Source organism: Malaclemys terrapin, chromosome 5 (genome assembly GCF_027887155.1).
Source record: "Malaclemys terrapin pileata isolate rMalTer1 chromosome 5, rMalTer1.hap1, whole genome shotgun sequence".
In the NCBI taxonomy this organism is placed as follows: domain Eukaryota; kingdom Metazoa; phylum Chordata; order Testudines; family Emydidae; genus Malaclemys; species Malaclemys terrapin.
In genome coordinates, this window is record NC_071509.1 from 63,673,665 (window position 1) to 63,686,786 (window position 13,122).

General features: G+C 41.1%; 1 protein-coding gene across 2 annotated transcripts in view; it reads left to right on the top strand.

Moving 5' to 3' along the window:
* Positions 1-12,793, top strand: part of DCTD (dCMP deaminase) — a 32,446-nt gene extending 19,653 nt beyond the window's left edge. For both annotated transcript variants that reach the window (XM_054030876.1, XM_054030875.1), the window contains exons 4-6: positions 4,508-4,624; positions 8,179-8,275; positions 10,776-12,793. In XM_054030876.1, coding sequence (XP_053886851.1) covers positions 4,508-4,624; positions 8,179-8,275; positions 10,776-10,854 — 293 coding nt within the window. In that variant the 3' untranslated portion in view covers positions 10,855-12,793. The remainder of the gene's footprint in view (positions 1-4,507; positions 4,625-8,178; positions 8,276-10,775) is intronic.
* The last annotated feature ends 329 nt before the right edge of the window (positions 12,794-13,122 follow it).

The following is a 13,122-nucleotide window of genomic DNA, read 5'->3' on the forward strand; positions in this document are numbered from 1 at the left end:
ATCTTAGCGCAGTTATTCTTCAATATAAGTGTGAGTCCTCAACTAAACTAACAAACTGGTGTGTGCACTGTCTCTTCGGAGGCTGCAAACTTAACTTCTGTGAGTGTCCAGCGAGAGAGAGTGGATGCTACAGGGAGACACCTGGGGAACTGGGGTACACTGATTGTTACCTGCAAAGCAAGCATTGGCCTGGAAGAATCTCAAGGAGTTTGGTGTGGCTAGGAGCTGACACACAGTGTAATTGTCTGCAAAGCTCACTTTTGCTGAGGCTCTGGGGTAATACACTGGCTTACAGTTCTAGGTGTTGTGAGCAGAATATCAGTCACATGACCACTACATGCACATCACCTACATCTGCATTTATGGTGCCTCCAGGTCTAGTTCAGCACGGCCTTCACTTTGAGCAGGGGCTCCTTGAACAGGAAGGTCTCACTTCCATAGAAACATGCTGACATCCTTCACCTGGTGGGACTTCAAAGTATTTGAGAGAGTTCTTTTTATTCCTTCACTACCTACAAAGACACTCATCATAAATATAACTCTAGGACGGGGAGCACATCTTGATGACCAGACAGCCCAAAGTTCCTGCGGGAATCCAGGCTGTGTATCAACCTGCTTGAGCTTTGGGCAGTCCACGAGGCTTTCAAAACATTTCTATTTACTATCTGGTCTATGCACATTCAGGTCAAATCAGACAACATGTCTACTGTCTATTATATTTGTATGTGAGAGACAAGGCAGGTGAGGTAATAGCATCTATTGGACCAACTTCTGTTGGAAAGTACAAGCTTGTGAGCATCACAGGCTCTTCGGGTTTCAAGAAGGAAATCAGTGTGTCTGAGCTAAATAAAAGTTGGGCCACATTGTTAAGCATAAAGGATTAACACATGTGGGAGGGGGATCACTTAAAATGAAGTGGGCAATTAAGGGTTAGCAAGCAGTGGGATGTGTCTACAAACTGATCTAATGAGCCATAAAACCCTGGTCTCTGAGTCCATGGTTTTTAGTGTCCAGCAGAGTTATGAATTTAAGTTACCAGGCTCACTTGTTATGCAGGATTTATGCAGATGTCCTTTTGTGGATGAGTACTGAGAGGTCAGATACAAAGTGATTGTTTGCCCACAGGTGATAGTGTTTTTGTCTTATCATTTTCCTGTGTGAGTTAATTTGAGAGCATAGTGATTATCTGATTTCAGTTGTTGAGGCATTTGATACATTGGATGATATACACCACATGCTGTAATAGGCATCTGTAGAACCCATGAATTTTGAAAGGTGTGTTGGGAGGGTGGGTATTGATCATTGTAGTAGCAGAGATACATATGCAGGTTTTGCAGCTGTTCTGGTAGGGTCTGGTGCTGGTTTGAGTTTGTGTTCTGGTCGGTGGGGACCTTGCCTCTGATGAAGATCTTGGTGAGGTTGGGGGAATTTTAGAAGGCCATGTGTGGAGGGATGCTCAGTCTTTACCCATTCCACTACTGCAAGGTTCCTGAAGGATATCATAAGGACATTCCTTCCCGTTCTAAACCATGGCAGCTGAACCTTGTCCTCTCTATAGAAAGCCCTGCGTGGATACAAAAATGTGGATCCGCATCCGATCCAAATACGCAAGAATCAGCTTGTATCCAGCCTGTGATCCGCACTCCATCTTGGGAGGAGCATCTGTGTGCAGGCATATGTACTGTGGGGAAGCAGCTGTCTGCAGCTCATAGCCTATGAAGCTGCTTCCCCACCTTTGAGATCCTATATTCTCTCTTCCCCTGTATACAGAGAAAGCGGCAGTCATAGGTCAAGACAGGGAGCAAAATCCCCCATGCTCCTATCCTGGTGGTTTAAGCAGCCAAACAATTTAGGAAACCTCTCCTGAGGTCATTGCCATATCACATCAGTTGTAGAGGGAGACAGCTGCTTCTGCAAAGTAAGTATGCATGCAGAGAGGGAATATAGGATCTGGAAGGTGGGGAAGCAGCCTTCTAGGCTTTGAGCTGCAGACAGCTGCTTTCCCACTTTTTGAGATCCTATAAAGCAGATATCTGCAGATTTGTAGGGTTCTGCCTCTCTGTGCTTATAAGACCACCATTTGAGCCTTTGACCTCCTGTTCTCTTCACCTATTCGTGAACGTTGCCTTCCAGACAGTCAATTACCTCCACTAGTGGCGGGGGGGGGGGGGGGGAGGAGGAAGGGAAGCTTGGGACCTTTGTAGTGGACCTGACAGGCACAGTTTTTCACAAGGACAAAGTGTTTTTGCACCTACATCTCAAATTCATCCCTAAGGTTTACTGAATTTCACATTAACCAGACTATTTACCTTCTAGTGTCTTATCTGAAGCCTTACCATGGCATGGAGGCAGGGGTGCTGGAACCATTGTAGGAGGGTGTGTGTGTATGTGTGTGTGGGGCCACTAGTGCCAGAACTAGGGGCCTGAGGGCCATGCCCCCCACTTTTTAACATAGGTGTAGTTGGGGGGGACAGGCAGCGTTACCCTCCCCCCCCAACTGCAAGCCTCAGGCAGGTGCAAAGCAGCACTGGCAGGGGCTGCGCTTTGCAGCAGCATTGTCTTCTCCCCACCCCCCATACTTCAAGCCTTGGCAGGCATGTAGCGGCAGGATGCCTGCTCAAAACTTGCAGTTTGCGGGGTGGGGAAATGCCATCCCCTGTCTCCGAAAACTAAAGTGTCAATATCACTTTTCACACAAACTTAGCCCCAATTTTCCACACTTACTTTTGTGCTGCTGCTGCAGCCTTAAGGCTGTCAGCCGGAACCTCACTGTCATCTCTGGGTGCGGGATTGAGGGAAGGGCGGAAGGAGAATACGGGCGGCCTCCCAGTGAGTGAGTGGGGACAGGGGAGGTGAGTCCAAGCCAAGGTGGCGGGGCTCAGGCTAACAGCCTTGAGGGTGGATGGTCCAGCTGTCCCTTTTATCCCCTCCCCCCTGCCTCTTGGTGTACACAACCCTTCTGCACCAGCCCCAATCACCCAGGGCTGACAGCTGGAACCCTTTTTAAAAAAAGGGAAAAACACAGCTTACACCTCCCAGTAGTTTGAGAACCAGCACCGTGAAATTGATAAGACAGACAACAGCCAATCTACAGAATGCAGTGTCTACATAGACGTTGCGTTGCCCTAACCACACCAACATAAGCCCTATGCCTCTTGTGGAGCTGGAGTAGTCATGTCAATATAGTGAGGCACTTACATCAGTGGGACAAGGCTGTAGTGTGTACACTGACGATGTTTTATGTCAACCTAACTGTGTAGTGTAGACCAGGCCTGAGATTCTTGGCATGGCATAAATACTTGCCTCATTGTTGTAACTGTACGCTATCCAGTGAATTTGTAATGTCAAAAATACTGGACAGTAACAGACTAGAACCCAGAGATGATTCAGCCTGGTGACATTCTGAACAAAAGGATCTCTTAACCCTGCTTATAGCCGTTTCCATTACTTCACACTGACTCTACAGCCATAATAGGCTTCAGACCCACAGAGTGGCATTTCTGGAATTCTATCTATATAATAAGTTGGTGATCTCAGTTCTTTTCCTAGTCATCAGGTATCTGAATCTCAAAACCCACAATTGTTCTTGATATTACTTAGCAGGGGGTACTCTGCTAGAACTGCCATCTAATTCATCTATCCAGTATTTTATATTGCACACATCCCTGCACTGCCCAGGGGCCTTAAATGATTGAATGTCCAGGGAGACTGAAATATACTCCAGTTTGAAAGACATTAAATACCCTCTTGATGTGTCCAGTATGAGAATTTAGACCTATAGATGTGGTCTGTTCTTAAGAGCTGAGGCACGTTGGTGGAATGGTACAGTGAAGCTGCTGCCTTTGCTATATCTGTGCTTTAGAGAAACAGAGGACTTTGTTTTTTCATTCAGGAAATCTGGCATCTTTTCATGATCAGTATACTCACTTAACATTAAAGATAAGGACATTCTTATGGTTATGAGTGTCTCTTGTGTATTCGCAGGGTGAGAGAATCATGCAGCAAAGCTGAGCAGTTCTGACACCCTGAGGACAGAACTGCTCGTTTTTACTTCATGATTCTCCTGCCCTTAAGAGTGCACATAGCACTTGTGTAGCCATAAGAATGTTCCTATCTGTGCATGTAAACAATAAATGAGCTGTTTTATATTGGCAATTAGATACTCTAGAGAGTTGTGAAACTGTGAGATACTGCCATGCTTAGGGTGGTTGAAGACCAAGTAGTTTCAGCCCTAGAGCTTCATTGCCTACTATAGGTGCTAGGAAGTGGCAGTGCTAATGTGCTTAATGATTTCATTTCTAATCAGCAGTCTGGTCAGAACAATTGACCTTCATTAATCTTGGTATTTCTGGTTTAATTTTTTTCTTTTCCCTCTATAATGAACAAGTCAGGTTATTTGACTTTGAAAGAATGCAAGCAGTTACCTCTTAACACTTAGTTAATTTTAGATTGACTCATTTTAATGAACAGTATTATGAATATTTTTCTTCTACTTTTTTAAATTCAGTGTGCCATGCTGAATTGAATGCCATTATGAACAAAAACTCAGCTGATGTGAAAGGTTGCAGCATGTATGTTGCCTTGTTTCCATGTAATGAATGTGCAAAGCTCATCATCCAGGCAGGTAAGGAGCAACGATGCCAGCTTGATTTGTCAGAGTTGCAGCACTGCTTGCTCATCAGTACCTTATAACAGATTGATTTGATTTTAAATTGCTGTTGTTTAGATCTAAATTAATTGCACTATCAACTTCATAAGATACTTCTTGTGTTTTTGCATTTGAGTGGTGCCAAGTTTTTCCAGTACTAATTGCATCCTCTGTGATTCTTAGCATGTTTTTAATTTAGGTTTACAACTTCTTAGACCAGGAGCTGCCAAAGAACAGCACAGGCATTGCATATCATTACTGTCACTTTACTGTGCTCTGACACACAGTATAGAGTATGGGGAAAAGAAATAAACTTCTGCCTGACACAATGTCTGTTGGGAGTATATATACATGAAATTTTAATTTGAATGTAATACATGGTAGATATCTTAAGATTTTAAAATATCTTTGCTCATAAATGTCATAAGACTTCTATGATCCTACTTTAATTATATCTTTCATTACAATTGTTATAAATCTACACCACTGCAGCAAGTGTGCTGGCCTGAATGTTTTGCTTTTTTTTTTTTTTTTTCTTTTCAGATTATTAGGTGTAACTGCAGTAGACTTTGGTTCTATAAAACTCCCTGTCTAAATTCCTAAAACTCTGAGTTAGCAAAATGTGTGTTTATAAAGGGGTTATCTCTTGAGAGAGCAGAAGGTGAAAGTTAATGGGGAGATATTTTACAGGGTATAGGGATTCCGGGACTGACTGAACTATAGTCAGACCTCATGTAGTGAAATCTCATCAAAGTCAGGGAGGATGTAAAATATGGATGAAGATACCCAAGGTAGAACCCTTCGTCCTGCCTTTGGTCCCTTTTCTATAGATACCCAGGAAGGTTAGGGAATGTTGGTGTTTGGGATGCTAGAAGATATACCTTTTGATGTATTACTTGGGTATGATATAGTGTAAGCTTAAGCCAAAATCCTGATCTTTTCCCTGTACAAACAAAAGACTGGTATCGGGCCATAAGAGTGAGTGAAGCTGTCATCCAAAATGTGAATGGAGAGGCTAGGATGGAAAGGGGGGGGGCAGTATAATTTCCACCTACTTGTGACAATAGGAACAGGCTCTTAAGGTGAAGCTACATGTGCAGCATCTGTGAACAAGTGTATAAAGTGAAGGACCTCTATCCATTTCTGCATGGTAGATGACAGTCACACAGGCCCACATGTAAATTCTCTAAAGCCTGACTCTGACTAGGAACACTAGCTCACTGCCTACCCTTACCAAGGAAACTGAGACAGAGCTGAGCATTGCTGTAGCCAAGATCACAAATAGAAGTGGGTGAAACTAAGTCACAGGTGAAAAGTGCTGTATATCCAAACTTCACTGAGAGAAGGGACACTGAGACTGGTAAAGAATGCTGCTAACCATATGGTACCCACCAGATCAGGAGGGAGGGGGAAAAGACATTTGTTCCTTCATCTATAACTGCATAATGATTCATAAAAATGTAAATTGACCTGAGGCAGATGGGAGGAAGCGCTGGTTGCCTCACTCCAACACGTGGGGGGAAAAGAGGGACTCCACAGCCATCAGAGAGTGCAAACCCAGAGAGCAAGGATGCAGTCCACTGCCTCTCCTCACCATGGAATCCAGGGTATCACCCAATGGGACTAGGACTCCTAGCACACTTGGGGGCAGGGCAGAGAATGGAATTTGGCTTTGGGGAAAAATTTGTGGATTCTCCCCGGGGAGAAGTGAACACCCCATATACCAGTGGCACTAAGTGTCCGTGTGGATCCTGCTGCCATGCACTAAAAGTCCCTTAATGTGATTTAATCTGTCCTGCTTTGAAACAGGAGTAGATTAGAGTGCCATAAGGAACTTTTTAGTGCATGGCAGCAAGGTCCTCAGATTACTTAGTGCATGGCAGGCTTAGTGTGGAATAGATTTACAGCCAGGCTTCCTGCAAACTGAGTGTTCATATAGACAAAGCCCTGCATGTGACCAGGTCAGTGAGGGAAAATTATTCTATATTGGGTAATAAGACTTCTTCCTTGATGCATTAATCTGATTTATGTTGGGGCTGTTAGAAAAACAAACAAGGAACTAATTCAATGGCTTCACAAATAAGTGCATCTAGATATATGTTAGAAAGACAAGAGGACCCAAATTTTAGTTTCAGAGATCCTATAACTTGTGTCCCATATGCTGTGAATGTTGTTTGGTGATTCTGGGATCTACCAGATAAAAGGACTTCAAAGTTAAAAAGTCTGATTCGGATGAACGTGGGGTACTTGTAAGAAGCTGCCTGGGGGCAGGATGATACAGAGACAGATTTTGGGGAGGAGTCTAAAGGAATTGGGCCTTTCCAGATCTAGGGAATGGTAAGCATTAAGGAAAAGCAAGCATAGCATTTAGGTTGGCTAATTGTTTTTAAGATGCATTTTTTTTTCCTGTAGTGATTTTTCTTCTAAATAAATGATACTCTGCTTTGGTTGTTGATTACCACTGTCATTGTCCTGGAGGAAAAAGAACTGCAGGGTGTTTGACCTCTCAGGTGATCATGGTTGACACAGAAGTCTGCACTCCAGTACTTGGTTTGAGAGCAGGAGAATCACATGGTTCCATTCTGAGACCTGGGGGTAGAGGGGCACACAGAAAGACCAGGAGGGGGAAGGAGTAAATGTGACATTGATGATCAGGATTCTAGAAGAATCAAATTAATCCATAGTTAATGCGTTCCGAACTTTACAGGGATTGAAACTGGGGTGAAAAAGAACTAATGGTGTTTTGAATCCAAACCAAGATGTACTCATTTGTGACACCAAAATAAGATTCCACTCAGATTTGCAGCTCTTCACAATATGGTTGTTCATTTACTTTGTGCTTTGATCAGTAGTTAAATCGTTAAGTGTTAATAGTTATAATTAGGGAGGCATTTTAACAGAGAAAATGTGGTAACCATTGAAAAATTTGTAATCACTCCTGGTTCTGCCTCTTCATTTCTCCTCCGACATATTTAAGACAAGAGTAGTTAATTAAGAGCTGGGGCACAGTCAGTTACCCATATGTAGGACATGTATTTGAAAAATAGGGAATTTTTGAAAGGGGGCTGGAGACTTGAGATTTTAAGTTGCTGCCTGGCTTAATTGTGATGAGTCATATTGGTTTGTACAAAGGCTAAGTGAAAAATTTCCATCAAAATTGTTCTTGATGGAAAACTGAGTTTTCAACTAAATGAAAATTTTCACAGAAAGTGCATGCTTTCCATGGAAAACTTCAGCTCTTTGTTTAACAAAAAAAAAAGCCACCCATATATTTTTGAAAAGTTCAGTTTTTCAGGGAAAACTTCAACTTTTTATTTTCACCAAAAATTTTCCATGGGGAGGCTATTTTCTGAACAGCTCTATATTGTACTGATCCATTCTTAAGGTATAATTTATAATACATTTTCATGTGATGTGGCACCTAGAGTGTATCGATAGGTGCTCTTTTTAGCCTTGTATACATCTAAATTTTCCCCTACCATATTTATTTCTGCTTGTAATTGTAGCATGTCTCTTCATAATATTTCTAGGTATAAAAGAAGTTATTTTTATGTCTGACAAATACCATGATAGCCCTGAAATGACAGCTGCCCGGCGCCTGTTTGATTTAGCTGGAATTATATACAGGTAAGACAGAGCCTTGACTGGTGGTTGACTTTTAAATGTGAAAATGAAGAAATTGCTGTACGAGGAAGATAAGCTTTATTTTCTCCTTATGTTATGTAACTTGTGTGGTACAGTTAATTCTCTTACAAAAACTCCCATGCAGATTTAGTACCAGTCAATTCAGCACCTTTGAAAGTCTGGTCCCTGGAGAACAGCAGCAGATGCTGTCCAATCTCGTGGGACTTGGGAGTGACCTGCCTTCTCGTCCTAATGTTCATTCAATCCTTGGCCTTTCTCCTGAGACTGCCATCAAGATTGCCCATTGGGGTGGTGGTTTCTGGTGTGTGTACTCATAGGAGCTGGACTGGAACCACCAATTCATTTTATGTAGACCATGGAGTCCTGCTGGAAGGGTAATAATCTTCTGTCACAACCAGTCTGAGCTGGAGTTAAACCAGCTTGTGAGGGGGCAGGACTCACCACCTCGGTGCCTCCTGCTGGCCGTGCTGGGAATTTAACTCTTGGTTGCCAGTGCACCTTTCCCTAGTGGTGTTTTACCACCATCACTTCTGCTCCACCTCTAAGATGCGCATCGCTCCCCAGAACGTGGCATCCTCTTTTGGCACTCTACTTTCTCCCTCCTTCGCGGGAATTGGCTGTCTCTAGTCCATCCACTTTCTGCTGCGGCCTACTGTCTAGCCCCTCACCTCAGGGGGTAAACTGCAGTCTGAATACTGGCCACCCCTCTGTGACAGGTGGGGGGAAGAGGGGTCTGGGCCCACTCGCTACTCCAGGCCCTAGCCCAGGGACCCTTTAGCCAGCGGCCACGTGCTGCCACTCCTCCAACTCCCACTGTCTATTTCCCTGGGCCACTTCCCCATAGCCCTAGTACCTTCCTGGCCCTTTGTATCAGGGGCCTCAGGCTGGAGGTCCCTGTTGCTCCCCTGACCCTGCCCAACACTGCATTATCTAAGGTACACCTCTAAGGCAGCCAGTCCTCCTCTCTTGCATTCCAGGGAGAGATTGCCTCAGCTCTGTTGAGCAGCCCTTTGTATATGGCCCTCCCTGGCCTGATTGGCTGCTCCAACAAACCTTCTGCTGATTGGCTCTCTACATGCCCTCCTCCCATTGGTTGGGTTTTCTGCAGCCTCTCTGAGGACTGCTTTAACCCTCCATCTACCTGTGTGGGGCAGTCACCCCACCACACAGCTACATAGGGTAAGAGGTTCTCGTATAATCATTTATCAGTCCCTATCACCCTCTGGTCTTCCACAGTCTGCTTTCTAAAAGGAAAAGAATAAAACCTGGAATATCTGTCCTGAACTAATGAGAATCTGAATGATCTGTTGAGTAGATTTTTTTTTTTTTTTTTTGAGTAGTGACAGAGATATCTCAAGATAATCTGTTTGACAGCTAGTTTGATACCAATAACATGCTATGCTATGGGTGAGACTAATTACGGAGTCATGGGGAGACTTTAAAATTCCAAAAAGTTTTACAATATTAATATAAAACCTTCTTAAATTTTACAAATACTGCAATTCTGACAGAGAAAATTTTAGGATGAAAGCTACCTGCTGGGCTAAGAAACACCCATGAACAAGTACAGCAGTATTTAAAATTCACTTTTAAAGTCAGTGTATTTCCTGCCACTAAAGCTACTTGGCTAAGAAAGGCATAAATCATTCTGTTACAAGTGAAATCTTACCACAGTTTCCCCATGGTGAATGTTGTTACTTGCTTTTTCAGACTGCTGGTCTGGACAAAATGGGCATCATAATTCTTCAAGGTTTCAACAACATATCCTTTACTGTGTTTACTGTTTTCACCTCTTGTATTGATTATTAAGGATACAGGTTGTACTTAATGAATGTCTGGAATTGAATTGTGGAGCCTAATAAGACACTAAATTCACACCATTTGCATAATCCTTTGTTTATTCGTAGATTGTAAATTATATATTCAGTCCCCAAATACCTTCCTTGCTAATTGCAATAGCAGATGCTCTAATGGTGTAAAAGGATGCATTTTGTGGCAATATTAATTTTACAATTCTAAAGTTATAATTTTTAAATTATTCCTTCTTAACCATTTTAGTTATTTCTTGTATGATGCATAATACAATCTATTCCCTTTGCTCAAAAACTATTGAAGTAAACTTTTAAAGTTTGCTGTGAAAACTTGGCAGAAAAGAAAAGAGATCAAATTTTGCAGAAAAACTGGTAACATGATGCCACCTCCTGCAGCTAAGTTGTTAGAAATCCTTTGACTCCTGGGTAATTTATGAACTCCAATAGCTGAAGAACATACAGACTAAACAACCCCATGTGTCTTTTTGTCTTAGTCTTTCTTGTCCGGGTTTCTCTCTGTATGGTGCACTATAATTGGCTCCTATAGAGATAAAACGCTAAGTGAATCCAAGGAAATTTTTTTTCTTTAAAAAATTTAGTTGGAGCCAAAGCAAACAAAATATTTAACTACTCACTGGCTAATATCTATCCATATTTTTTCTTATTTTCAGGAAATTCAAACCAAAGTGCAATAAGATCATCATTGACTTTGATTCAATTAACGGCAGACCGAGTCAAAAGCCTCTGTGAGTTACGTCTCATTAAATCTCTAGAAGATTGTGATTATCCTTTTCTGAGAAGCTGCTAATGCCTTTCATCTTGAAGTTACACATAACTTTTTAATAGCCACTACAGCTAAAGTAGACATCTGAAGAATGTAAGGCCTGAAATTTTTCTCTGTCAGCCTTGTCATACAGAATCTACATCTAAACTTTTTGGTTGCTGCATTTTTTTTTCCAAGCCTGCTTTAAAATCTAGAACTATATAGAGGAAACATAGCACTGCATATGTACTACAAGAAAATGGTTTTGATTCTTACTATGTCCATCATGTGCTCTATTAAATGGAGTCAGAATCATTGTAGACTAACAGTAGTATTTATTGTAGGCAATAGCATGCTGGAAAACCTCACTTACATATATGGATCTGTCCTTATTGGACACAGGGAACTAAATAGCTAATACACATGAAGTGTAAGAGGAGATGTCCATGCAAATATTGATATTCAGTCTACAGTAGCACTAGAATATTCTTGTTAAAAAGTTACAACGATTAGATTAAAATATTGTGGTGTCAAACTATACTGTTGCAATGTACTTTTATTTGCAGACGTGATAGTGATTTTACTTTTAATTGCTGTCTTACATTGTAATATATGGCGTGTGTATGTGTTTTTTAGTTATGTTTGGAGAATTTTCTGTGTTGGATTCAGTTTAGAGAGGCTTTAAATTCTTTTCCCCAAGACACCTTGAACTTAATGGGGGCTAAGTGAATAAATCATTGGACTTTCACCTATGGGACCTTATTTGGAGTTGATTTTCTTGCCTAAAAGGAAGTTAGTTTATTGGTCTAAGTTTCTACTAGACAATCCAACACAGTTCAATCTCAGAATTAACCTGTAAAGTAATTGAATAATTTCTTGTCCTCCGAGAGAAACGAGAGATAGTCAACCCATGTTGAGGTTGTCTATGCCAAAAGTAGTAATTGTGGTTTTAGCTTGTTTCTTAATGCTGGCACAGTGTCTTCATTTTCACAAATGTTGTCTAAAATAATATCCTTTTTAATTTTATTTTGAGGTTTGGGAATAGATTTGAATGCCTTTTCTTTAATTTGATTTTTTTAAAATTAAATATGCCTAATGGCTTTGTTTAGAAGATGTTTTTATCCCAGAGGTAATCATATTTTTTTTAAATATGGTTATATTTCAGTAAGCTTTTATTTTTTCTGTAAAGGCTTTCTGTTCCATATTTTGGGACATTATGTAATTTGGCTTCCTACCAGTACTATTAAAGTATTATTAAAATCTGCTATGCTGAAGTAGATTCATTATTATAATATTACAGCATGTGCTAGACTCCAGAGTGCTGCTGTTTTTGCAATCATATGCAAAGCATATTTTGTACATTTGTGATGTCATTACATAAAATTTAAAGTTCAAAAACCACTTGGCCCCTAAAGGGACATTATGGTGTAATGGTAAGATGTCAGTCATTTCCCTTACTCCCTCCAACTTTCATAATTGTTTCCCACCTGAAATTTGGTCTGAAGTCGAGGTCTTTTTATGTGCTAATTTTGAGGTTGATTGGACTGACTATTTGAGAATCTAAAAATTTACTTTCTGATTTTCCTACCCCCACCTCAGTTCTCAAACGGCTTGTACTAGGAGCTCCATGTTTATTTCAGCATGTCTGTAAGAGATGTAATGTAAAGGGGTATGTCAGATTATCCTGGGTTGATAATTGGGGGAAAATTTCTTGTAGCTACTGCAACAATGAATTTTTGAATGTTAAAATGCAATTGTTGCAAATATCACTAGGAGTTCTCTATATCTCATGAACAACATATTTATTGTTCTTCAGTGTCTGGATCATGTCAAACAGAAGAGACCTAATACTGACAAAATGATCTTTAAAAAAAAAAAAAAAAAGTTGAGCTCCATTTCAGAGTGAATAAATGGTCTGAAGAATGACTTTTCTCTTGCACATCTTTTACAGTATCTGCTGTTACACCAGTTCATCCCTCCATTTTTAAAACAGAACATTTTGACATCAAGAAATTCTTAGTCTAGGAATAGTTTAGTTTTTCATAGTCAAAACATTTAAATCTGAATCACCATGTAATAGGATGGGAAGTTCTTGGGACGTCTGTAGGAGAATAGGCCTCTTATGCTGAGTCACTATAATGTACGATGTTAGAACTCTGTATAAAGCTTGCAGAGTAATTTCAGCTTATTCATGTTGACAGGTAGGTCCTATGAGCTCCAAGCCAGCTCCATATGAAAGGGGATAGAAAGAGCAA